Source organism: Diadema setosum, chromosome 6 (assembly GCF_964275005.1).
Source record: "Diadema setosum chromosome 6, eeDiaSeto1, whole genome shotgun sequence".
Taxonomy (NCBI): Eukaryota; Metazoa; Echinodermata; class Echinoidea; order Diadematoida; family Diadematidae; genus Diadema; species Diadema setosum.
In genome coordinates, this window is record NC_092690.1 from 19718131 (window position 1) to 19744567 (window position 26437).

Here is a 26437-nt window from a genome sequence, read left to right on the forward strand (position 1 = left end):
GGAGTGCGTGTTGGCGTTGTGTGGGTGTGTGTGTGTGCATGTGTGTATGTTTTCTTGCAAATGGCCTCATTTTTTTCTCTTTTTTTTTCTTTCGAGAAGCAATGATATACATGTATGCCCCGTTTTGTGTTTTAAGCACATCACAAAATGTACGGTATGTACAATGTATGTTCCCGTTTTGCGAGAATATGTGTTTAAAAAAACAACACAAAGCGGATTTCGTTTCCTTGGTTAAAAGAGTTACAATGTAAGTTTGACATTATATTGCACAATGTTGGTGTTAAGTAGTGCATTTTGTCCCTATACAGGTGTATAGTGTAAGATTGACGTTATTTTGTACAATGTGTATAATGCAGTTTGTCTTTGTATGATGTTTTGTTTTTGTTTCTGTGAACGTTTCTGTTTCTGTGACATGAAATTGAACGAAATTCGAATAAAGAATAATCCCCAAAAAAAGTGTGTACACATACAATGTATATACAATTTGTACCTCTAGAACTTTGAGTGTGAATGAGACTTTTTATACATGAGTGCAATAGTATCCAATATTAAAGAAGGACCAAAACTTTTTTGTTCATTCCAGGTGAGAAAAATTGAGAGACTGCTCCAGGATGGTTGAGCCAAAAGAGAAGACTGCTAGAAAGCAGTCTGGTAGTGATGGACGCAACTCAGTGGACTTGACCTTTGAACCCTGCATATTTGGGAAAGCAAAAGTCTGGTTGCCAGTGGATCTCATTGAAGATGTGAGTGCCAAGCTCTTTGCCTTATTCAAAGGCATAATTTACCATTTGCAGATGAAACAAAAACCCAGCATTAGTGCTTTAAAATAATTCTAAAATATGAGTTGGGGATAGAAACAGCCACTGTAAAAATTTGAATCCGTTTAATCGATGTTAAGTATAGTAAAATACACAAAAAGTGAACAATAGTTATAATAAGAATGCTTCTTGACGAAACCGTCTACAGTTATGGTTTATTGAGAAAAATACTGATATTTCCCTATATTTTAGGCTTTATTGCGAAAAATGTATCTATGGTAGGATGTTTTGTGATACAACAGACCTACACATACAACTGTATGCATCAAATGTGATATCTTGAACATTTTTAAAATCACTGCTCCCAAAGGTAAACTGGGCCTTTAACGTGCTCTACTATTCCCCTGTGCTTAAGAGAAATGATAAAGATACATACAACTATACATGTACACATTACATTGTACTTATAGGTCAGGGCCCCATTTCATAAAAGATGATCTCTGTAAAGGATACAAAGTAGCAACTCTTGCTGGAATGGCAACTTAGCATCAGCCAATGAGGAAGTTGGATTCTTTTTCCATTACCATGACAATTGCCATCCCAGCAACAGTTACTATCATTTTAACAGCTTTTTTTTTTTTTTTTATGAAATGGGGCCCTGGACTATTGATAACCCTGATGGTGATGATGATTATGATGTCTGTGATGCTGAGACATGTATCTTTTTTGCAAGTGTATATGATGGTTGGCTATGACTTAAATCATGAATTTTAAAGAAGGTAAAAATTACCAGAAATCCCTTGATAAAGTAAAGCTACTGAATATTGATAACTGTTTGTATGCATGGTATTTACAATGTACATCGCAGAACTGGTGCTGCAAGAGACTGCCTGAAAGCTTTGACTGATCATTCTAGTATGGCCTCAAGAATTATCAATATTCTACAATTTAGTGTAGTACACAGACTCTATCCACCGAATATTTTGGGAGGTTTTTATTTTTGCAGTAATATTGACTGTGATCTGGACATGAATGTGAAGTTCAAGCATACATTTCGCCGTTCAGTAGTACTGTACTAAATGATCAAGAATCTAACCGCTCGTGAAATCGCTGGGAAGTCCCGACTAGTGAAACATTAGACTTGCTGAAATAAATGTTGTACAATGTATGCATGTTATATACAACCTATGTAGAGTAACCCATTTCCTTCAAGATTCGGTTCATTTGTATTTTCTTTCAACAGCCACTGATTTTCAAGGATGTCCTAAGCCAGAGAGTGTGGGACGCATCGCTGAGTGATGAAGAGAGGAAAAAGTTGCTTGAACTCATGCCGTCCTTCCCTGACAATGATGAAGAAGAAAAGAAAGAGACACTAAGGTAAATTATGAAATACTGTGCAAATCAGATGCCATCAGCATCGTATTTATTATGTCAGTGCTTGTTTTTATCTCTCTAATTTGACTGCCTGTCATACATATGTCATCTTGTGAATAACCAAGGACCATTTCATCGCTTTGTAATATGATTTTTTCTTTAAATGAAAGAAAGATATTACTTCAGAGGGAGACAAACTGAAGAAACTCACACCCAAATTTTTCTTTAGTTTCAATTTCAGACTTCATGCTACAGGCTGTACAGTGACTGTGTAGGTGCATGTGATGCATCTTTGTTACCTTACACTTGTAACTGCATGTGCTCTCTAATGAAGACCATATCATTTGTTTAACACACATCACAAGGCGATAGAAAACAAGTAATGACCCTCATTCGAGAGTTCTAGTCCTTCAATTGGCACATATTTATGTAGTGCCAACCAGATGTGACAGCCCTAAGCTTCAAAATGATATAATGTACAGTTGTACATGTACATGTATAACTCATCAAACTGGACCATCCAAACCCATTCCAAAAGTGACTGAAATGAGAGAGAGTTAGGAGATGCAGTGTCATAGAAAAGAGAGAGAAGAGGATGTAAAGATTAGGGTCACTCAGGCATTCTGTGCAAAGTACAGCGTATCAATAAAAATCCTAGCGTTTTAAGCCACCAAGACAAACTTATAAAAATTGAGTTGCTCAACCAAATGACATACTGTACATGTACTGTATGTTGGTCCCGCCTGGCAGTCACTTATGCCATGCTTTGTTCTTTTTGTTTTGACAAACCTCCACCTAATGGACGTAGGATGCTCTTTGATGGGGATAACTTCAAGTTCGGCAACCCCTTGGCGACATTCCAGGAGCGACTGAGGGCAGGCTTCATGAATCCAGAAATTGCCGAGCTGGAGCAGGCCCACCGGAGGGCCACGTACCAGGACTATCGGTTCACCCAGCAGAGGCGGCTGCACCGCCTGCTGAAGGAGGTCCTGATATCCAGACAGGTAATGGAATAGATAAACAATGCACCCTCTATTGCCCCTAAAAAAAAGATCCCAACAACCAACAAACAAATAGACAAAAACACTTAGAAACAAAAATGAATACAGACCATGCAATATGTAACTTAGGCAAAGCTCTAGATGAGTGAAGGCATGAATTGGCTCAGTTTTAAGAGACAGAACACTTCAGTTTTTGTAATGCATGCATGTACATGAGAGATGAAAAGAAGACTCCAAACTTAAGTTGCCATGAGCACAGCCAATTTTACTTGAAAAACAACAACAAACTTCATATTGTACTGGAGTACTCAAAGATATCAACATTTTTTTTTTTTTATTTCCCATCAAAAACATGCATTTCTGTTATTAGAAAAAAAAACAAGAAAACAAAAAACAAATAAACTAAAAACAATTTCAAAGGTGTTAAACATTTCAGTATGATTAATGTAACAGAAGAATGTTTTTACAGTGTGAATTGTTCTATTCGTGTAACTACTATATGTCATGACTATCTGAAAAGAATATCCTAGCAGAATTCTATTTATAGCACATACATGTATGATTCATTCAGATTACCATACATAAATTTCAATCATTCTTTGATGTTTTAACAGAAGCAAGAATTTTGTATGCATTGATTGTAAAGAACCATCACCATCTGATCATATTTTCCAGGAACTGTTGGAAGCAGTAATGTTCACATCACCATCAGCTCCAATCCCAGTCAAGCGGCGACTGTACCGAAACGACAAGGCAGTTGATGGGGTCGTGAATAAAAAGTACAAAAAGTAAGATGGCTACTCATAACCATGCACCACAAATTAATTGATCAAGATGCTATATAAAAGTGACAGTTGATTTTTTTAAAATTAAAAATTAGAAAACAAAAAATTATGGAAAGCAAGCTATGATTTTCAAAAGTTGTCTGTTGTTGTTTTTTTAAGTTTTGGCGCGTGGTTCCGAAGTTGCGCATAAATATGTATGTTCATGTCAGACCAAAAATTGCTAAAAAATGTGAAATCGTGTACAATCAATGCAAACTGTGCTTACAGGCAAATTTCATAAAAGCAGGATTATTTGGGGGTTTTATTGATTAAAATCAATCAATAACATATATTCTTGTTCGCAACAATGTGGCGGAGAAATTTCATTGAAAAACAATGAAAAACTTAAAGTTGAAAAAACAATGAAATTAATAAGAAATTAAAAAACAATAAAATACTTAAGAAATTTTTTTCAGATGGCACAATTTTTTTCTCTTATATTTGCTCAGGACACTGAAAAGAATATTTACACAAAATATGTGCCCATTTTGAGCTTTATTTAGTGATTTATACCAAATTGTCTGATTTTATACATTATTGTGCATAAATTAGAATAAATTAGCATAAATGATAATTTTTCAAAAATTTAACTTCATGGTACTTTGGATTACATCATAGGCAATGTGTGTGCCAATTTTCATCGCGATTGCGCGGTCGACGGCCGAGATCTGGAGGGGGGGAGCCTGGGATCTAGATTATTAGATGAAAGTGGTTGTGCTGAAGGGAATTTCTACTTCCATGTTGTTTATATTTTGATGAGATTTTTTTGTTGTTGCATTTTTTTTTTCTTACACCTTTTATCATTCACCTACAGTATTCATGAAAGCCTGTCTAAAGTGACCACCCAAAGGAAACAAAAAAAAGTGGTCGTTTCAGACAGGTGGCCGCTATAGACAGGTTTGACTGTATTTACATGGTGATATCCAAGGATTTCATGTTAATGTTCTCTTTTTATCTTGGTACAGGATGCTGGCTTCCTCCAAAGAGGATGAGACGGTAAGAATTGACAGATTTTCTTTTCTCGTTGTAGCATTTATTTCACTAAATTAACTGTTATTTTTCTCAATTTTTTTTTTTTGGCACAGACGTAATTTATCCCCTGAGGAGGAAATACACAAATGAGGTATTACTCTTATTATATACTACACCAAAAACAGTAATGAAGAAAATATCACTCAGGAGAAAACGGAAAAGTAGTGAAATTATGTGTACAAACTGAATGGAAAGCTACAGATGTAGATCAATCACACAAAGTTGCCAATTTGTCTTACTCTTTAAATTTCTACAGTTCATATTACTTGTGTGTGTGATTTTTTTTTTTCTCAAATTTACGCTGATCTACTTCAACTTTTCTGTTTACATACAAAGCAATATGATATCAAAATGGAATCCCAATTCAATCTCAGATGTCGTTTCCCTTATTATTCCACAATCTACAGCTGTCAGAATCGTCCGATGAAGATGAATTTGCTCCAGGTAGGTATTGCTGTAGCATATGATTTGTTTGTAAGATAGATAATGTCGGCAGGTGTAAGGGATGGAGGGACTTAAATGGCACTCATGTGAGGGAGATATTTATATAGATATTCTATCTCTCTCTCTCTCTGTTTTTGTAATGACAGTGACAAAATACATGCGCAGATCAATTGAATTTTATAGAGATTTGTAGACAAATATTTAGAACTGTGCAGCGGGTTGATTGTCAAATATTCATCCTGTATTTGTCTTGGTTTGCATATTTTGTATATTTCCATACTAGTTGATGTTTTCACAAAACGTTTAGTTTTATGGTACGTACATTTCAATATCTGCTTGTTCTTCAGAGGAATTTTTTTATTTTTTTTTTTTGCGAGGTAAATTAGTATTGCTCACCTTAGTCATTAGGGTAATGACATAATCCGGATAACACACACAAAAAGTCATACATATGATAAATACATTTAGTTTGTAGAGTTTTCAGAACCAACTTTGGAAGATAATATTTTTGGTGAATGCTATTAATAATGCACATTATGTAGAGAGTCCTATGTTATGTCTATGAGTTATCTCACATTTACCTGTTGAACATCATCGGTCCAAGTGGTAGCTGGTTCTTGGCTTGATTTCCTGCTATGTCCCTCTTAACTCGATTATGCTAATCCATGCTAACTGGTAACGGAATCATTGGTTGGGATTATTCTCACAGGAAACTCTAGAAGAACAGCAGATAGACTTCTCAGGTTATTGTGTACCATAGTATGGATACTATTCATGAATTGTATGCGATATTTTCTTCTGTGCATTGGTGAATGATGTGAAAAATATAGGCGATTTTCAGTGCAATGATGCAATACTCTGAAAAATGTGTGTTTCATTAAATATATTTCACAGAAATGAATGGTCATCAAAAGGGCCACATGGACATTCAGCAGATTGATGCCATGCTTGAGCCAAAGTGGACCGACTACTGGCCGGTGGAGCTGGACGGCCAGGAGGAAACCCACACACACTCGACCTTTGACCCCAAGCCGGCTTCCATCGGAGAAGGGGCGATAGCTGAGACAGGTACAAATTTTAAACTTGTACAAAACAACAACAAAGCAGTGCAAATTGTTTTCCTCATCTTCACATTGAACAGGAAATACCTGCCAAGTACCAATACCTATTCATTTTACTCGCCCAACGCATATGTGTAAGCAGGTTTATTGCATTCTGCTTGAGCTCCATTTTGCTGTGGAGAAGCTTGCGTTTGCTGAGCGTCATAGAAAAGTTTTAGATTTACACATTACCTTCGATGCATGAGGTATTCATATTTGAATGTGTCCAGTACTAATAAATGCTTATCACAAGTTATATATAGAGTTCCATCATGAAAACTAATTCAATTCTTGTCAATTATAGATACATACTGTATATCGTCGCTGGGGTGATAAGACCTTGTATCTGCAATTTTGGTGAAAATGAGTTTTTTAGATTAATGGTCAAATAATGGGTTAAGTGATGTCCTGTCCAAATCCCAACTGTCTTACTCCAAAAATGAAGCCACCACGGCATGTCAAAGGAAAGGCTATCCCATTCGCCACAGTGCTTTGGCCGCCATGTTTTTTGGCTCTCCTGAACATTTGACATTTTGTAGATACGAGGTCTTATCGCCCCAGCGACGATATGTGATTAAGCCTGCCAAAAACCAAAGAAAATATTATCAGAATAAGGAATATTCTTAATCGTAACTTCAAGAATATTCCTCGTTTTGCAACAAGTGAGGTATCGTTTGAAAGGTTTTGTTTTGTTCCATCTGATGATAGACTTACTGTAAAATCTTAAAAAAATGGCACTTAACCCATTTTTTGATCAAACTCTTCACATGTATACCAGGAGCGCCTGCATATAAATGTGTACTATGTTTCCATTTATTATTAGGATGCTGAGTTTATGGGTTAATACTGAGATGACAGTCAATATCAATGGCACAATTCTTCACTCTGCATGACAAAACCGTCTAGAGGGAGTGCTGTTTATTCTATTTTTGAAGTACAAATCTTCTGTACATAAAAGTTTCTGGCCAACTCGGTTTTGTGCCTATGAGTTTTGAAGCCTGCGATTGGTCAATATCTGACATTGTGGCATACCGGGAGCCATGCTGTTACTGTACCAAAGAGAGGGCATACACAATGCCTATTGTTAACTACGCTCTACTTAGCTGGCTTTGATTGTGACGTCGTAATGTACACGCTAACCCTCTAACGCATAAAGATTAATACAATGAGTATTAAACGAACGACATAGCACGCAATTTAGCAGTTGGCCAGACTCTCTTCATATACGGCACTTTGGCTTTGGTTGTCGATGTCTTATTCAGACAAGATTTTTTAGTCACATCTACTGCCACATCAAGTTGTATCTTGCGTGTGTGGGAAACTTAATACATACTGTTAAAGCAAACAATGAAGTTATTTCTGAGCGTCCTCTCTCCCCCCTCTCTCTCTTCCCCCTTCCACCCATGCACCTAGTCAAAGGAGCGGGGTCACCAGCCACCCCTGCCCAGCCAATCAGAATCAACCAGCAGCAGTACATCAAGATGCTAGAGGACTACCAGGACAGAATGGAGGATGAGCATCTCCAGGTGGATGATTTATTTCTCCTGTTTCCGTGGCAACCTTGCAACCTTCTTAAATTAGATTTTAAAGTGCAATTCCACTTCTCATTGTAGTAAATTCAGTGAAATTAGATACACAACATGGTAAGGGTTTCAGTGAAATGGAAGTATAAATTGGAAAGTTGTGGAATGCTGAAGCTTAACTTGTGTAAAGAAAATCCTAGAAACTCCTAGACATGGTACTCAACCTTTTCTTGTAAGAATGGAAGTTACCTTTGAAAATGGAACGTGGAAAGTATGATAGATTTTCATGAGGGGCATGTTTGATCATGCCCCTCATGACTGGGACTGATTTATAAAGCTAAATCTGGATACCTCTTATAATTTTATGATTCTGAATGCTGTGATTGAGTTACACATTGGATTAGAAATTTCCTTTGTACTATTTTGCATGTAAAGAAGTGATATTTCAATGAGAATATGTATTTCGTAGGAAGAGGTTGTGAGTTTTGCATGCATTGCCTCCTACTTTTGTGCAGAAACACCCGGATCTCAACACCAAGAACATCACTTTAATGGACATCGTCACACGGGCATTTCCAAAGCCACTGCAGAAACTGTGTCCACCAGGTAGGCCATGTACATCATTCACCCTATGTGTATTTAGGCACTCAGCTTAACTTACATGTACCAAGCTTTTCCAGAAGCATCCAGTAATATAATGTACCTGTCCAAATCTGAACTTGCTCAGAAAGTAGAAAGCTCACTTAGGTGTAGCACTTTGCCTTGGTACAACAGGAGAGCCAGGATGACACAGTAGGGATCTGTGTGATTAAAGTCATTTATATATATTGACAGGTAGTTCCCAGCATCTACACCAGTAGGTTGGCGAAAAGAGCACCTCTCCAGCATGTGTCAACAAAGCGCACTATGAAGGGTCGAACTAAGCAAGTCAGTCCTTCTTGACAGAAGTCAGCATTAAAGGGCAATCAGTCAGGATCGCAAAACACATCATTCCTGCCTGCTAAGCATGAGAAGGAAAAGGCTATTTGGGCCCTTTCTCCTGGTCAATCCTGCTGAATGTATCTCCTTACTCTCTAGCCTATCAAACTGAAATGAAAAATTCTTGCCATGAGCTTTATGTAAGTGGGATTAGTTGCATAATGCCCACTGCACATGGTATTGTTTTATGTCAATGCTGAAATAAAGTGGATGGGTGATGTACTGTTTGAACCGTATAATGCATTGCCATACCTCGGAGTTGATACATGATAACACAGTGCAAGGCAATAGATTTCGAAATACAGCCTGCTCATGCACTCAGCCAGTGAATGCCTATCAACAGCAAGAATTTTGTTAGGTGGAAGGAAGCAGGAAGCTGTAAGGACTAAGGGAATTTCTTGCTTTGCGACAGGTGTACCCCCTGCATCGGAGGAGACTCCCCCGAAGCAGGCCAAGAAGCGAAAGGACAAGGAGCGCGACAAGAAGAAGCGGAAGAAGAAGAAAATGCTGGCTGCGGCTGCTGCAACAGCAGCAGCTGCTACAGCAGTGGCGGTGGCCCCGCCCAAACCGACCACGCCCATCTCCACCGGTTCCCTGGAGGGAGTCTCGCCTGTGGACGTCCTGAGCACCCCGGAGTCTCGCCTGTCCACCAGGGATGACCTCTCCATCTCGCCTGCTACCTGCTCACCAGCCTCTGCCGGGTCAATGTAAGTCCAGCTGCTAGATCTCAAATAACCTGTGGCTTGGACATCATTGCTAGCATTCTGTAAAACCTGTTATGTTTTTTGTGAGCTTTTGATTTTCATGAATCACTATTTGACCATGAGTTTAACAGACAGTCTTTCCTCCATTCATAGTTTATTGACTCTCTCAACCACACCAAGACTTCATATGAAATCGTACATTCTCCTGTATTAAATTTAGAATATCAACAAGGACCTCTACACTGTAAGGCTGCCTTGATTGGTCTGTCTATCCTGCTCTTTTATGACGAATGGTGTATTCATGTCGTGGTTACTATGTGACGGTGAGGCATAGGTCTAGCATTTTGTAGCCACCTTTGATAGTTTTCTGTAGCATAACAGGTGGACATCTTTCACAGGAAGAATTCAACTTGGCATTAATGTTCTTGTGTTCATCAGGATAAAAAAAATGCACCACACACATCGGCTCCAGCCAACCCATTATTTTACGCCATATGCATGTGCTTGTTGCATATCATTTTCATGTATATAGTGAGAAATAATAATCACATTATATATTTTTGTTTATTTGTGATGTGCTCTATGACATTAAAAAAGTCATGCTATTTTCATAATCTCATGCATGTGATGATTATTTGGTTATCGTCTTTCTTTTTATGATTCTTTTTTTTTTTGCTGCCAAGATACACCCATGGGCACATACACTTGTAACTGCACCCCACCATGTGCATATCACCTTCTTGTTGTTTTTCTGGTATTAATCTTTGTTTTCACTCATACACAGACAGCCCTCTGCCTTGAAAAAAAAAATGATAATAATAATAATTAAAAAAAAATTATCGGCAGCATCCTACATTTTTTTTTTTTTTTGATTTGTGATTGTCCTGTTTTGTTCCCTCCCTGATGTATGCCTAGGGGCTTTTGTGGGACCCTCAGTGACGCCCCTAGCTCTCCAGACTCCAGGTATAATGCAGCCCATGATTACCTCCTCCCCTCATCCGCCCCACCCTCACCCGCTTCCTCAGTTTCCTCCACATGGTCTCTGTAAGCCTTCTGCAATTTCCCTCTCAATTTTTTATGTTCACTTTATGCGTTACATCAGCAACCCATCAAGTCCCTTTAGGGAATTTTTGCCGCACATCATTATCATATGTGTGACCATGCATCACAAAAGCAACAAAAAGTTACCGCACATGGATTTTTAGTTAGGGGAAGATTCTGAAAGAGTAGACTTTAAGCTTTAAATGATGTATAACTTAATTCAAATCGATGCTCCTAACCTATCTTAATATCAAAAAGAAAGCGCACATTCTGGAAAAGTGTGAACTGAGAAAAAAAGTTCCAAAGTGTAGGGTCTGTTCAATCGCTTAATCTTCATCAAGCCGTGCTAGCTGTGCAATGTCTGGGACAAAAAAAAAGAAAAAAAAAAGATGTAAACCACCCTAGCAACAACAATGAAGGGATTATCAGATTAAAGGGTGTGTACAGTTCTGGTTTAGGTGAGGATTTAGCTTTTAACATTTTGCAAGATATTCAGAAACCACTCTATGAGATGTCAAAGAGCATGCAATTCTAAGGGGTATCAAAAGTTTATTTGATGGAAATCGGTTTTGAAATGGCTGAGATATCCAAAAACAAGGGGAAACAAAGAGATCCTAATAAAGTTGTGGCATGTCGCCTTTTATTATTTATCATTTGAAAACCAATTTTCATCAAATAAACGTTGAATCCTTCTTAAAATTACATGCTCTTTCATATTTCATAAGAAGTTTCTCATTATCTCACTTAAGAATGTTCAAAACATGAATTCCCACCTCAACCAGTACTGTACAGTCCCTTTAAGCTGAAATTGAGCAGGTTCTATTAGCACACTCTACTCATGATTAATACCATCTTTCAACTTTCAAAAGTTAATAGAGTTGAGAGTGAAGAGTGCATTGAAAGGACTTTTAGGAATGAAAAGGGGCCTGTTAGACATACCTAATCACACCATTCTACCCAAAAAGAGAAAAGTGTTCTTGAAAAACGGCTAAAACACACTTTTCCATTTCCATTTCTATCCCAAACTTAAAGACAATGTAGAAGAAGAACAGTTCTTTCAGAATATATGTAAATCTCAAGATTGACTATGTTGACCCATTTCACCCTTTTAGAGTCCTTATGGAAAATCAACTGGTGTGATTTTTTGTTGGTTTTGTGATGCACGGTCACATATTATTAAATTGACAACCCCAATTTGTAGAAAATTTTGCCACAGATCATCATCTTGCCCATCAGTAAATTGGCTACTCTGAATTTCACAACACACCTCATATCTTAGAAAGAAAGAACATGAAATTTGTTTAATTCATTTGTTCCTCACAAAATCAGAAAGTATTAACCAGAGATTACAGAGAAACACAAACTCTAGTATTCATAAAATACGTTGCCAAATTGAATCTGTGTTGACTCTAGCAAGCAAAAGACACAAGAAAATCTTGCAACTAAAAACAATTATATAAACAATATAGGACTGAGCAAGAGGTAAGTGTTAACGCAGTCTATTTTATGCAACTCATAAACACGAATAAAAGATGTTTGTGGGACTTGATAGGTTGCTTTCTCTCTTTTCACTTTCCTTGTTTTTCCCCCTCTTATTCTGATTCCATTTGATTTGGCATGTTTTTAGTTTAGTTTAGCATTTGGTTCACTAATCATTTGCTGTAATATTTGGTTTATCTTTATGTTTTCTTTACTTTTTCTTGCTCTCAATATTTTGCTGCCATTTGGCATATCGTTTAAGAATCAGGTCAGCTTTATTCAAATTCATGAAATTCTTCCGTAGAGATGTTTTCATTGCAACTGTTGCAATGAAAACATCTCGACGGAAGAATTTCATGAATTTGAATAACAAAGCAGTACCCGCTGCATGCTATAAGGATTAGAACCAACACTTGCTGTCGGGCGAAAGCTCGGTGGTCTAGTGGAGATGACGCCTGTCCGGTGATCAGGAGGTCGTAGGTTCGAATCCTGCTCGAGTATGTACGCCCATGATTTTTTATCATGGCTACTACTAAAACACTGATCAATTCAGTGCTTATTTACGTCGATGTAGGGCAATTTGTCAATCAAAAAGTTGCAAGGTCAGCTTTAGTTGTGACATTTGCTGCAGTATTTGAGTTTGCGTCTCAGGAACATGTCACATAACGTTTTCCCTTGCCTGTATTCACCAGTGTAGTGTTTGGTTGAAGAAATTTGCGGAGTATACCGTAAAACCAAAAATGTTTGCTTGCATTTTAATTTTGCGAATATCCCAATAGTGAAGATTCGTGAAATTTAAATGCACATGTATGAAAGTTCTTGTCTATGCTTTATGCAATTCACAAAAATTTCATGCCGTGAAAGAGGCCGTCAACTTCAAATGGAAAAAAGTTCATGCCACAAAAATTTCTTGCTTTACAGTATGGTTTAGTAGAATAGCACTTGGTTTAGCAAGTGTTATGTCATAACATAACATAACATAACATAACATAACATAACATAACATAACATAACATAACATAATATAACATAACATAACATTTGATTAACATTTTGTGTAACATTTTCCGTAGTCTTTGAGACATTATTTGGTTAATATTATCACTTTAGCAGTCCGTCTAGCATTAGATTGCAATGACTTTCCCCAATAGCAGTCATCTAACCTTTATGGATGGAATGGATGGATGTCTTCAACATCCACTGTGGAATGGTAGTTTGTAACTATTGCTATATTTAACATTTGCCCTAAAGCTTGCCTTCCAGTTGTTTGTCTTTTTATCCCCAATTCTATTTATTCACTTCCATTCAAACAATATAAAGAAACACTTATCAATTTGGTATTGCTGTACATCGTAACAAACAAACAAAAAACCTTTATATTATGTAGTATTTCCGCACTTCAAATTCAAAAATTAACATCTTAATGACTGAAAACACACATTTCATTTTTTCATTGAAACAAATGAAATGAAAATAGTACAGCAAAATTACCATCATAAAAAAGGAAAAATGGTAGTATGTCATATATAAACTGTCAATCTATATCCCTATTTAAGTTCCTTTTCTATACCTTTACTACTATCCTACAGCAAAAACCATCCATACTTGTACATATCCCTTCCGTCCTTTAATCTGCCCTTTGCCACAGTCTTTTGCTTCAAGAATTGACAATGAAACTTTTTTTTTCTTGTCGTAGCATTACTTCCTTATGCTCTGCTGTGCTCTGTTTTTTTTTATTAACTGCTGCTTTGCTATTTGTTACAAAATAAGCATGCTGATATTGAAGTGAAGCAGCTTTCCTCTTTAATACTATAATCAAATTTTGTTTTTATTACTTTGCTATTTGCTTTTAATTTAGGTTAATTTTCAGACTTGCATGTACTGTAAAACCAGGAATGTTCGCGTGCATTTTAATTTTGCGTATTTCGCATGAGTTAAGATTCACGAAATTAAAATGCACGCTAAAGATCTTGTCTACACTATATGCATTGAATGCCAGAGGTACTTCACGAAAATTTCATGTCATGAAAAAGGCCATCAGCTGCAATTCATGAAAATTTTGTGCCACTAAAATTTGATGTTTTACAGTACATATTTTTCCCCCTTTTTTTTTTCTTTTGCCTCTGTAATTCTATTCTGAACCAAAGTCCAAATTTCCAAAGTTGGGCATATTGTGTTGGTTAGAAATCTTTTCCCTTGTATCATGTAGGGATCAATTTCTATTAATAATTACATGAAAGGTTTACCATTATTGTCATTGTTAATCATTGTCTGTGATGATGGTAATAATAATGATGAAAACAGTGTTGTTGTGACTAACATGTTTATGTGTGTGTGTGTGTGTGTGTGTGTGTGTGTGTCTGTGTCTGTGTCTGTGTGTGTTTGTTTTAGTATGTGTATGTGGAATCTTAAACAGTGCTCCTTCTCAGACAACTACATTGTAGCATGTTGGTCTGGAAGCATTTTCCACAAAGTCATTTTAACTACTTTATGAGGCAGTTTTTTTGAATATCATGAAGATGACATGGCCATCCCTCTCTGCTTTGCCGTTTACTCCATACTATCAAAAACACATATCATCGCTTTCCTTCGTCAAGCTTGCTGGCTAGTATGTTAAGCAGGGTTTTTTCTTTGTGGCGGGCTGGTGAGGTTTTTAACTTAAATTGAAAGTATCCCCCTGCACTAATCCTTTTCTACCTCCCCTGCCTCCTCTCCAGCAAGCCTAAGCAAAGTGGGGGCTCACCCAGAATGCTGGCATACAATGTACCTCCTCTAGTAGATGGTTTTAATATAGTACAATGTAGATGCAGCAGTGTACCCACAGTTGACTGCCGTCATTCCATGGGAAGTTGATGGCCTCTAGTTGCTTTTCAGGAGCTGAAAAATGATAGGACATCCTGTTGGCAGATACTCTATATTGTATCATTGTTACTTATTGTTATGCAGTTGTGTTTATAAGCTCTGTATCGAACAAAATTGGGAAAAAAAGTTGGAATAAATCAAATCAACTGTGAATGCAAGATTTATATTTACTTATCTTATAAATGACCTTGGGATTTGTTTGTTTTGTTTTAATTGTAAAACTCTTGACAGTCAAGATGATGGTCGTGAAGTGATACTGTTTGATGTGATTCATAGCAGACATGAAAGATACCTGGCAGAAAAATCCTGTCATTGGAGGACTAGGGGAGTTGTGATACACTGAACATGAAATATAATGAAATTGTATTTCTTGTGTCTGTTTGTTATTATCTTTGTGTGTGTGTGTGTGTGTGGGGGGGGGGGGGTGATAATTTTGAATTCTCTGTATACAAATTGTACTAGTAGCTCTAACGTCACTTGTCACCTCATTGTGAGTTGTTGTTGTTGTTTTGAAAGGGAGGGTTGAGGTTTTGAACATATAGTGCAATTTTTGTGGACAGATGCCCTAAAACTCACACTTGTGTGTATAATGTTTGTTGGGTCTGCTCCAGGTTGGTTTTTAGTGATAGGACAAGTAAAAGAATTCAGTGTATTATCTTCGCGTCATGGAAAAAACATTTGCAAGAGAAAGGAGGCAGCTGCTGGGAAAAATCTCTGTGTATGACAGAAATTGTCTTTGCCTTTACCAAGAAAATAGAGAAAATGTTTAGGGTAGTGTGTAGCTGGGGCAGAGGTTTCAACTGGAAAACAGCTTCATTCTGTGTTATATATGACAGTCATCTAAAACAATTGATTATCTGAAAAATTGAAGTGCTTTCTGAAAAGCTGAAATGTCTGTCAAGTTGGTAGCTTTGTAAGCCTTCTCAGATACTAATGGATTTCATGGTCTGCCACGACAGCTTTCCACCAGAATCTTACTGTTTATGACATTATAAAGGATCATTTATCTTTCGTGTGTTTGTTCAAGGTCCAGTGACATCAAACCCCCACTCAGGGTCCATCCGTCATTCTTCAGTCTCGTGCGGGACATCTTCAGCGCCGCGCCCAACCACCGGCTGACGCTCAGCAAGCTGCGCGAGAGCCTGGCGAACTGGCAGCGCTCTCCTGTCAGCATGCTCAGCAACTGGGCTGTCCTGCAGCCGAGCTGGGCCAAGGTCGTCGACGGCGCCATGAAGTTCCTCAACGGCGAGATCAGCGTCGTGCCTGAGGTCATCCCCCGGGTTCGCTACGACGAGGAGAGGCACATGTGGCAGTGGCGAAGTGAGAAGTGATCTCCTTTACTTCCGTGATCTTAGCTGTGATGTTACCACTTGCGACGTGTTTGTGTATACATTGTAATGTCAATGCTGTTTTTGAGAGTGTGGTCCTAAATGGGTAAAATGCTTTGTGCTTCACTAATGATCCAATATATTGCACTTTGATACTTCCATTGCTGTACATAAAGAGTTTCATCACAAAATGGGCTACTTGTCATTTTTAAACATTTCAAAGTACATGTAGTCCATCATCAAATAGAGCCTATTATGGTAATAAAACCTCAGTGATGTAACAAAAAATATATGTAAAGTTAAGATTGAAAATATCCTGTATTAGCTGTGACTACAATGATATGGCAGAAACAGTAGCATATCATTTCTCGATGTAATCAAGTGTAAGTTGCCTTTAGTGTGATGACAAGCAAAGTGAATCACTTAGGAATTGTACCATATGCAGTGATCCCTTTTTCGCAAAAACAGTGAACTACGTATCCTATTGCGCAAAAGGGTCTGTGAAGTATGACATGGACATTTTCACCGTCACTTTGTAAGCAATTTAACGGATGTATTACATTTTAGAAGCATTTCTTTCTTGAAGCTAATCCTTGAATATCTTCCGGTTGGGTGTAGGTTTAGATGAAGCTACAAGTAGTGACATTTGTTACTCATGTTTCAGTTGTGAAAGATGGACCTGAAAGAAGAAGAAATGAATGATATATCACAGGGCATCTGGGAATTAAAACTATTTATAATGATATGTGTGTTGCCCAGTGAGATGAACCACATTCTAAGGCAAATCTTCAAGATGAAGTGCTCCTCCCATCAAAGCACATGCAGTTTTATAGCCATCATGTCATCTTTATTATTCTCTCTCAAGGCGAGCTACCTCCGGACTCTGAAGAAGAGCTGGTGACCCTCTTTAAGCAGTGGCTCGACACCTTGCCCGGCATGAGGGCCGTACCACCGCAGCCCAAAGAAAGTAGCACCAGCACCACTACCGCATCTTTAGAGTAAGAGAGTCCACTTGCTCTTCGAAAAAGATAATGTCGTATGTACTTGACTGGAACTCAGACCTTGATTTACCATTATTACAAGATGATTGGATGTAAATGGTGATGTCTTTTATGTTATACATGTACAGTATGTCCTGCCCAGTAATGACAACAACAAAAACTTTTTGCTCTGTTAAAGGTCATGAAAGGAGTCTGAAATATTGTGTAGAGTATTGTTTGCCCACTTACAAATATGTGCACTTGCCAATCCAAATGTCCAATGATCCAAATTTTTTGTATCAGAATTTTATCAAACTTGGTATAAAAAGTTCTGACAATATGTACTTCTGTAATGTGTACATATTCCATCATAATTGTGACAGACAACATCAAAAACAACAACAACTAAACCAGATCTTGTAAAGCATATGTGACCCGCTACAACAAAAGGATCCTAAAGTCGCTGACGGCTGAGTCGAGAAAATCGAGTTTGTGGTCAGATCATCAAAATTGGACAAAACTATCCGTTTTCTTTTTTTTTGCATAATTTTGTAGTCTAATGCATCATCTATCATCTGCCGAAATTTCGAAGCTAAATGGTCAAAGGAAAGGCAAGAAAATAGCGTTTTACTGGGCCATGATTTTCTGACTTAATCAACATGTTCAACGGAACCCAAACGTGTCCAAAGATTTGGATTTAGCGCCACAGCAAGACTCCGCCCCTAGCAACGAGGGTGTGATCTTATTGGTCAGTGCGTGGCATCTTGGTTACTGATTGGTCATGCGTAGACCGTTGGCACTAGGCTTGAATGAACATTGTGGAGGTTGCTAGGAGCATACCTTCTATTTTCAAGCGGTGAAGACCGTCTTGCCTCTGATCATGATAGCGTCGGAAGGAAAACTTCAAAGGCGGTTTTCTCGAAACGCTGATTTCCTAAACCACTCGATATGCGCAAATAAAATCATCAATATCTCCGCAACAGAGTACTTTCATGAGTCATGTTATATATGAAATTAAAGTGGAAGAGCAAGGGAATAATGTCATGTCGTTTTCAGAAAATTGTCTTCTCCCGACTTTCGGATCCTTTTGTTGTAGCGGGTCACATATAATGGAGCATGTCCTTTGACGATGTGGTAAGATGCTGTATGGCCTGGCATAATGCATAATGTGATATTTACCAGGCTTTGTCATTATTCATCTTTTATTATCAGCTCAAGTAAGTCTGCTGCAGTGAATATCAAGACAAGCTTCGCTGAACAGGTGAGAAGCAATGGGCCGAATGCATAAACGCTAGCAATTGCTTGTGCTAGCCTTTTACTCGTATCCGTATGCATAAAAACAAGCAATTGCTTGCAAGCAGAAGCTTTTGCTAGCAAGCACAAGCTATTGCTTGCTGCCCGCAAGCAATTGCTTAGTGACCAAGCATTCGCTGAAAAACATATGTATAAATCATACCATTTGCTAGTTCTTGCTAGCAATTGCTTACGATTTTCCAAGCTCTGTAAAATGAGCTTGAGCTTTTGCTTAACCGGAACGTTCGCTTTTCAGTATCATTTTCATATTTATGAAAGAAAGACCACACTTGTGAAAGAGTGGTATAAATCTACAAGAAATTACTCATAAGTAGTGTAAGAAACTTTTTCATTTCAACAACGGGAATGTCCAGTGGTTAGCACGCAAAATGTGGTGTAAAACAGGTAGGATATCTGACTTCGGTGGAGAGCGAGGAGACCTCTCTCCACGTGCGATCTGGCAGATCCAGGCTGCTGTAAGCTGCAGTGATGGGAATCAGCCAGTAATACGTGTGTGTGTATAGATGTGTGTGTATGTGTCTGTGTGTGCATTTCATAGCTCTTCTGCTATGTCAGGAAATGTTTCCACACACACTTGCCCTTTCAAATACATGCTGCCACACTCGCCTTTGTTCTTGTGTTCGCACAGGCGTGACATCCCTTTTGTTGAAAACGCAAGCAATTGCTTGTGCGGGACAAGCAAAAGGTATTGGCATATGCAAAAGGTTATACATATGGATTTAAGTAATTACTTGAGCTAGACCTTTTGCTAGACGAGCTTGTGCTTTTGCTTGAAGCAATTGCTTGTTTTATGCATTCAGCCCAATGATTGCACATGTACGCCGCTTATGTAGTTCTGTTTCTCCAAACAACATGTGTGTCGCTACCAGTTTAGTTATGCACATGTGGTTATCTCCTTCTAAGCCGTGGTTATTGATTGTCATATCCTGATAGATATAGAGCAATGTTGCTGACAGCACACCAATGCACATTTTTTTGGCCCTTTTTGAAGACTGTTTTTGTCATGCCCATTCTTATCTTCTATCTTTCCTTCTTTTTTCTTTTTTTTTTTAATGTAAGGATTGATTTCCAGTCCTAAAAAGTTGATTGAAACAATTATTACTTAAATAACACACTGATAACTCACACCTCAATCATTTGCCATTTCTACACACATAATAACTCACACCTGAATTATTACTTTGTGATTTTTTTTTCTTTCAATGTATAATTTTCTGTCCTTTTTCTGTATATTTGTATATTGTTTGTTTATTTGTAGCAAAGTCAGCAGCCCTGCAAAGAGTAATGTAGTCTCTCTTCACAAAGGAGTTTGAAATTTTCATGGTCATGTACATCTACTTTTACTTTTTTTTTTTCCCCCTAAAAATGTGTTTCTCTGCTACTTCTTAAAGGAGAGGGAGAGGTACAGCCAGCCTCATAAGGCATTCGTCTATCGGATGCCGGGTTACAGCGCCATCGTTGGGCCGGTCAAGGGCGTGTTCGGCAAGGAGACCACCCAGAACAAGGCGCGAGAGCATGCCCTCCTCGTTTCGGACAGACCGCCCTACGTCACCATCCTGTCTCTTGGTAGGTATATTACGTATGATGTCACTCTATGCCGTGTAGGGAGGCATTTGCTAAGTGTTTGAAACATCATGAGGGCAGCAGCCATTATGATTATCCCTGCTTGTAAGAGAGCACTTTGACATAAGGGTCTTGGTTAATGAAGTCTCCTGTTGTTAAGCAATACCTCTTTATTACACAAAGAGTGAACCAGGTCTTGGTTAATGAAGCCTCCTGTTGTTAAAGGGGATGGCTAGTAACTGATCAGTGGGAATCAGTGGGAATAATGGGGGATGATTGTTCCAATCCTTGTGGGATTCATTTAAGAGTACATTATGTATCTATTCTTGTGTTGAAATTATTTGCTTCAGAATGGTCTCATATTCAAGTACACTGTAATGTGCAATTTATGCGCGTACGATCACCCCGTCACTGTAAAGGCGTACTAACCTGGAAACATGAAACTTCACATTACTACATACTACAGCGTGTGGACATGTTTAGCTATCTCCATACAAATGTGTCTGTTAGAATTGAGTTCAGTGTTATTTGCTGAGGTATCACTGGGTTTGTTAAATATTTGTACACCAGTACGAGATGCAGTTGCCCGATTACCGAACGGAGAAGGAACCCGGGCAGCGGTTTGCGAACTCCTGAAAGATTCGCAGTACCTCGCCGAGTCCAGTGATGTACAAATCAACAACGTCGTGAGCGGCGCCCTCGATCGGCTTCACTACGAGAAGGACCCGTGCATCAAGTACGACGTCAACAGAAAGCTCTGGATCTACCTCCATCGTGACCGAACGAAGGAAGAGTTTGGTGAGACAGGATGCGTTTTTGATAGCAAATTAGGCATGCAGTGGTAAACGTCACAGCAGTGCCTATATTTTTGAGTCTGCAAATGGAAGAGGTTTTTTTTTTTTTATGTCCTAGTGTCCATATTTCAGTGGAGCACATGCCAAGGATACCTTACCTTTGGATGTGCACTTCCACTTGTATATCTTTTAAATGAAACACAAATCATAATCTTGCTGCTATAAAAAATCTTGCTTTTGTGAAATAAAAATAGTAGTAGTAGTATTAGTTGTAACATTAAAAATACAAACAACATTTTCCTTTCCTTTCATTTATTCTTTTCCAGTTCTAATAAAAAATATATACAACAAATACAAAGCATGCAATACACTTAATCATCTCTTTCTTACAATCTGAAATTAAGCCTTTGTTTGAAATTAATGTGAAATGTAAAATAAACAGAAAACTTTGCAAAACAGGCTCAGAGGCATCATGGGAGAACGAGTCCTTTAGACATTAGCATTATATGCAGTAGGCACAATCAACAAATACAGTGTAACATTAATACATGTGCAATGATACAGAACACATCATATCACACACACGACTCTGAGAGATGGTGAAAACATCAGACAAAGCAAGAGAGTATTTGTGAAAGATTTTTTGAATAACCTTAAGTTTGAACATCAGCAAATCTCACTTATGGAATTCCAAACAGTGATAAAGCAGAAGCGAAGAGTTCTTTTTGTGTAAACCGCATTAACCGTGAACAAATGAAAATCATTACATATGGAGAAGTTGTAATAAGTGGTGAACACTACTGTGTATACTAAAGACGAGTTTTTGGGTGTGAAGGATATGTAAATGAAGTCATGAATCTCCGAAGTACACCTTTTTTTTTTTTTTTTTTTAAACAGTGGTGTAAAGTGACCAAGATTGTGACTACCTGTACATGTGCGCACTCCTTTCTTTTGTGGTTTCAGTATGAATTCATCTTTGACTGACTGACATGACAAAACCGAGTTATTATGCAGCAGTACAGTCGTCCATGCCTAAGTCGAATTTATTTAGACTGAAGAAATCGTTTCGACTTAGAGAAAATTCCACTTATGAGGGATTAAAATCAGTAAAACTTAAAGGGGAGAAGACTTGAAAAGACCTTCGACTTAGGTGATTATTTGACTTATGCAAGGTCGGCTTATTAAAGCAATGTTGACTGTACTTTTGTTTGCTCTGTCTGACCTCTAGAACGGTTGCACCAGGAGCAAGCAGCTGAAGTGAAGGCAAGGAAGTCCATCGCACGGCAGACAAAACTCCTTCCCAAGATGGTGGTAAGATGGTTAAACCTTGTAGCTTTGTGATAATACTGACCCTGCTCTGTCTTCATTCAAGGGGCGTATTACTAGTATGGAGTTGGTGGTAAAAAGGAAATATAGTGTCAACTCCAGAAGTGAACTGTTTATCAGTCAGTGTTCAGCTTGTTGTGATCCACTCCGCGTGGACTTTATAGAGTAACCATGGAAAAGAGAGTAAAGATTATTTTATGATTATAGTACTGTACCTATAATAATGATGCTGAATGCTGACACAGAAAATGTGTTCACCAGAGACTTTTTTTTAGCCATTTGTTGCTTGACCATACTAGCAGATGATATGATAAAATGTCTTCCTAATCGTTAATCAGGCAGCATTTGTACTTTTTTTTTTTAATTGATGAGAGATGTTTAATTGTTTATTTATTCATGCATTTAAAGACAGGTCTGAATAGTGAATAGTCGCTTACTTTTTTTACATACATACTTGTCGTAGAATGTGGTTCTTAAGGATTTCTATGCTCATTTACTTCCAGACTGGTATGAGGGACTCTCCCATCAGTTTCCCGACGTCCAGACCTGGTTCTGCTCTGAGCGACACAAGCAGCGAGAGCCTCAGCATAGAGGTGGTCAGTCCCAAGGCATCACCCGGCAGAGCGGCCAGCCCAAAGCAGAGTCGGAAGAGTCCAGCATTCATGAAGACGAATCCGGTGGGTGGCTTCCTCACTGGAGGAGACAGTGGGGCTGGGAGCTTGGTCACTTCTGGCGGGAAGAGTGACCCACAAGGTGCGAGCAGCTCGTTCGCGTCCACGGTTAGCGGAGGAAAGGTGCTACCAGGAACCGTTTTCAGCCAGGCCCCGTTCCTTATCAGCCCTCAGAAGATGGGCTCCTTGCAGTCTGCTCTCCGAGGTTTGCACCAGACTCCTGCATCGGTGTCTGGTGCCAGCAGTGACAGCTTTATCAAGGCACAGCTATTAGCGACCAAGAGCTCCCCAGGCATCGGTGAGGGCGGCCTGCTGCACACAGCTTTGCCTCCACATTCACTGGGTGGAGCTTCGCAAGGGCCGACGGGAGGCTCTGGTGATGTTGTTTCTAAAGTTCTTGGAGCCAGCAAGGATTCCAATTCCGAGGTGCTCCGCAGCACCCTGATGAAAAGTATGTCAGTTCCCTGTACACTCCCGGACGGAAAGGTAGTCATGATTACTCCATCAGGTGCAAAGACAAAAAAGAGAGCAAGGAGTGGAAGTGGCGGGCGAAAGAGAGTTAACTCTCCACAGATTGGAGACCTTGCTGCTTCTTTCGGTGGACTGTCGGAGGCTGCCAAAAGTGGAGCTACCATTGCCGTTACTCCGAGTGCAGTGACCGTTAGCCAAGGCGTGGTGAAGCAACCTCGTAAAGGTGCCATGGCTACTCCAAGTCCATTGACGATTGGTGCTACCAAGCTCACAACAGTCAGTGAAGCTCTAGCTCTTAAGAGAGCAGAGGCAGCACTGCAGAGTGGCAGGCAACAGGCGAGGGGGCACTCTACCATTACTCTGCCCCACGGCGCCCTCAAGGGTCAAACAGTGAAGAGCATTTTGGCAAGTGTCGGAATGTCCCTGTCAAATGCTTCTGTTACTGTCTCAAAGATGGACACCCCAGGAACTCTGACACCTGGCAAGCAGAGTAATGCCAAGATGAAAGACAACAGGAAGTCATCTGTCTTCTCCATGGTAAATCTGTTGACAAACTCTCAAGCTCAGAAGGGCAGGCCGGCCTCAGCTCCTACCGTCAGTGGCACTAAATCACCCGTTCCGAGTATGCAGCACACCTTCGGCCATCAGACAATTGGCTTAACAACTGTCACAAAGGGCGGTCAAATTGTAGTCCAGCCAGTCGCTCTGGGAATAGACCGACCAAGATCTGCATCATCACCAGCTTCTTCTGTGGCCTCCACCAGCCAAGCATCCCAGTCCCTTACAATAAAGGCAATGCCAGTCGGAGTTGCGAAGCAGCAAGTAGGCTACGGTGGAACAGCAGCGGAAGATCTGAGTAAAATGCAAGCAGGCGATATTAAAGTGTTGACTTCCCAAGCTGGAGTCGATGAACAGGATGGTTCCGGGAAGAGCAAGCCTTCAAAGAAAAGTGGGTCAAAGCGAGCATTCACACAAGGGCAGGCCGCGGCTGCACTGGCTCAGGCGAAAAAGGCTGCAGCAGCTAATGAACTGAAAGACTTTACCTCAGTCCCGCTGTCAGTGTTGTTACCTGGGGCACGTCCAGGAGGACTGGCTGGTATACAAAAGGGGGCTCTGCCATTCTTAACGAGTCCCTTTCTCCCTGGAGGCCAAATCCCTCTCTCGAGCTTGACAGATGGAAAGGGGGTCATTTTCCAAATGCCACCAGGCTCCAACATTATGTCGTTGCCCATGTCGGGTGTACCCAACGAGCCGCCAAGGTCAGGAGTCACAGTGGCCAAAAGTTCTGCATCCACAGAAGCTTCTGTAGTGGCAGCTGCCGCCACCTCCCAGCCCATGGGCCATCGTCTCCAGCCTGTGCAAATACAACTCACTGCCGTCTCACAATCACCGACGCGCACCACATTGACAACTGCTGCTCCTGCAAGGGGAGGATCACCGGCACTCCCTCCGAACATCGTGACAGCAACTATACGGAGTGCTCTTGCCGCAGCACAGTCCAGGAGCGCCACACCTCCTGCCACACAGCACAAAGGCATGTCATCATTGGCACTGGGTAACACCGTCCCTTCGATTATAGAGCAGCTACCCGGAACTTCTCAAACGGGTTCTGGCACATCAGTGACCAAGCACACAGTACCTCCCCAAAGTATTGCTGCACCCATCCCTGCCTCAGTGTTTGTGGCATCCCACATGGGAACAGCGGGTGGGCCTCTACCTCCAGTTGCCCAGTCAACGCAATCCCCTGCCCTGTCCAGACCTCCTATGACCCTCACTACTGATGCCAAGACCACACCCTTGTCAGCATCATCAATAGCTAGTATAATAGCGAATCTGAAACAGAACCCCATGGCTGCTATATCCTTCCCGCCTTTCCCGACCCCCGGGGCTCCTCCTCCGCCCACACCACCGCCTCCGCCTCCTCATCCTCCACCAAGCTTTGTCCGACCACCTCCACAGACATCATCAGCTCCCAAGACTCCTCCTCGATCCCAGGCAGGGAAGGTACAGACCCGGCCCACCTTTGTGCCCCCCACGCCTGAGACTACCACCGTGCTGCCCACAGCTGCCCCTCTGCCAACTTCCACAACCGTCTCCTCTGCTCTCCTCGCCCCTCCCTCTGAAGCTGTGACTCCTACTCCGACAGTGACAGCTTCTGCGACCCCTGTGACACCTGCCCCTGTGTCTGAGTCCGGCATTTCTGTTTCAACTGCTGAGCGGGTGATCCCACCCATTGAGGCCAGAATCACGAGAGGGAAGACCAAGGGGAAGGACAAGTCTGCCAAGAAAGACACCTAAGTTGTGTTGGGATTTTGTTTTGTCTTGTTTGTTGCGTGTTTTTCTGTTTTTACTCATGTATCTGCTTAACTGGAAAAATACAGCACTTGCTCACATACTAGAATCTTCAGCACCGTTCAGGTGCCTTGCTACTGTTCACACACAAGAGCATCTAGCAGTTCTATGGATATTTCGATGTTACTGAGGTGATATTGAGGAGATTTTGTGGGAATATAAAATATTTATCTTATTACATATTTCACTGGCAAATTGATATGTATGTAAATTTTAGTCTTTTCAGCAAAATACTTTTCCTGTGAAGGGAAATGCCTTTTATGTGCATGTCAATTTAATATCTCGAAATTGAACATGTGTGGCTCTGTGGAAGTCCACAGGGCACTTTGTATCAAATATTGCAGCCGAAACTTTCATTGTGCATTAAGGTTCATTAATGTGTTTTTGTTTGTTATCAAGGCCGACATCACTCATATTAATGATGGTTTCATATTTGTCAATAGTCAATTAATACATAAATGTAATGTGGGAGGAATTTCAAACTGTAATCAAATTTCAGAATGAGTTAAAGGACAATT

The 26437-nt window shown here is 39.8% G+C and overlaps 1 protein-coding gene across 1 annotated transcript; it reads left to right on the forward strand.

Annotated features, from left to right (window-relative positions):
* The first annotated feature begins 611 nt into the window (after window positions 1–611).
* On the forward strand, window positions 612–26425 carry LOC140229617 (uncharacterized). Its single transcript, XM_072309865.1, has 18 exons — window positions 612–743; window positions 2002–2135; window positions 2941–3136; window positions 3809–3921; window positions 4923–4953; window positions 5397–5433; window positions 6328–6501; window positions 7947–8059; window positions 8572–8662; window positions 9447–9741; window positions 10654–10782; window positions 16148–16440; window positions 17314–17446; window positions 18641–18689; window positions 20134–20308; window positions 20876–21103; window positions 22328–22410; window positions 22929–26425. Exons 1-18 carry the CDS (start codon window positions 612–614, stop codon window positions 25863–25865), a joined length of 5343 nt encoding a protein of 1780 aa, XP_072165966.1. The 3' UTR covers window positions 25866–26425.
* Window positions 26426–26437: the final 12 nt, after the last annotated feature.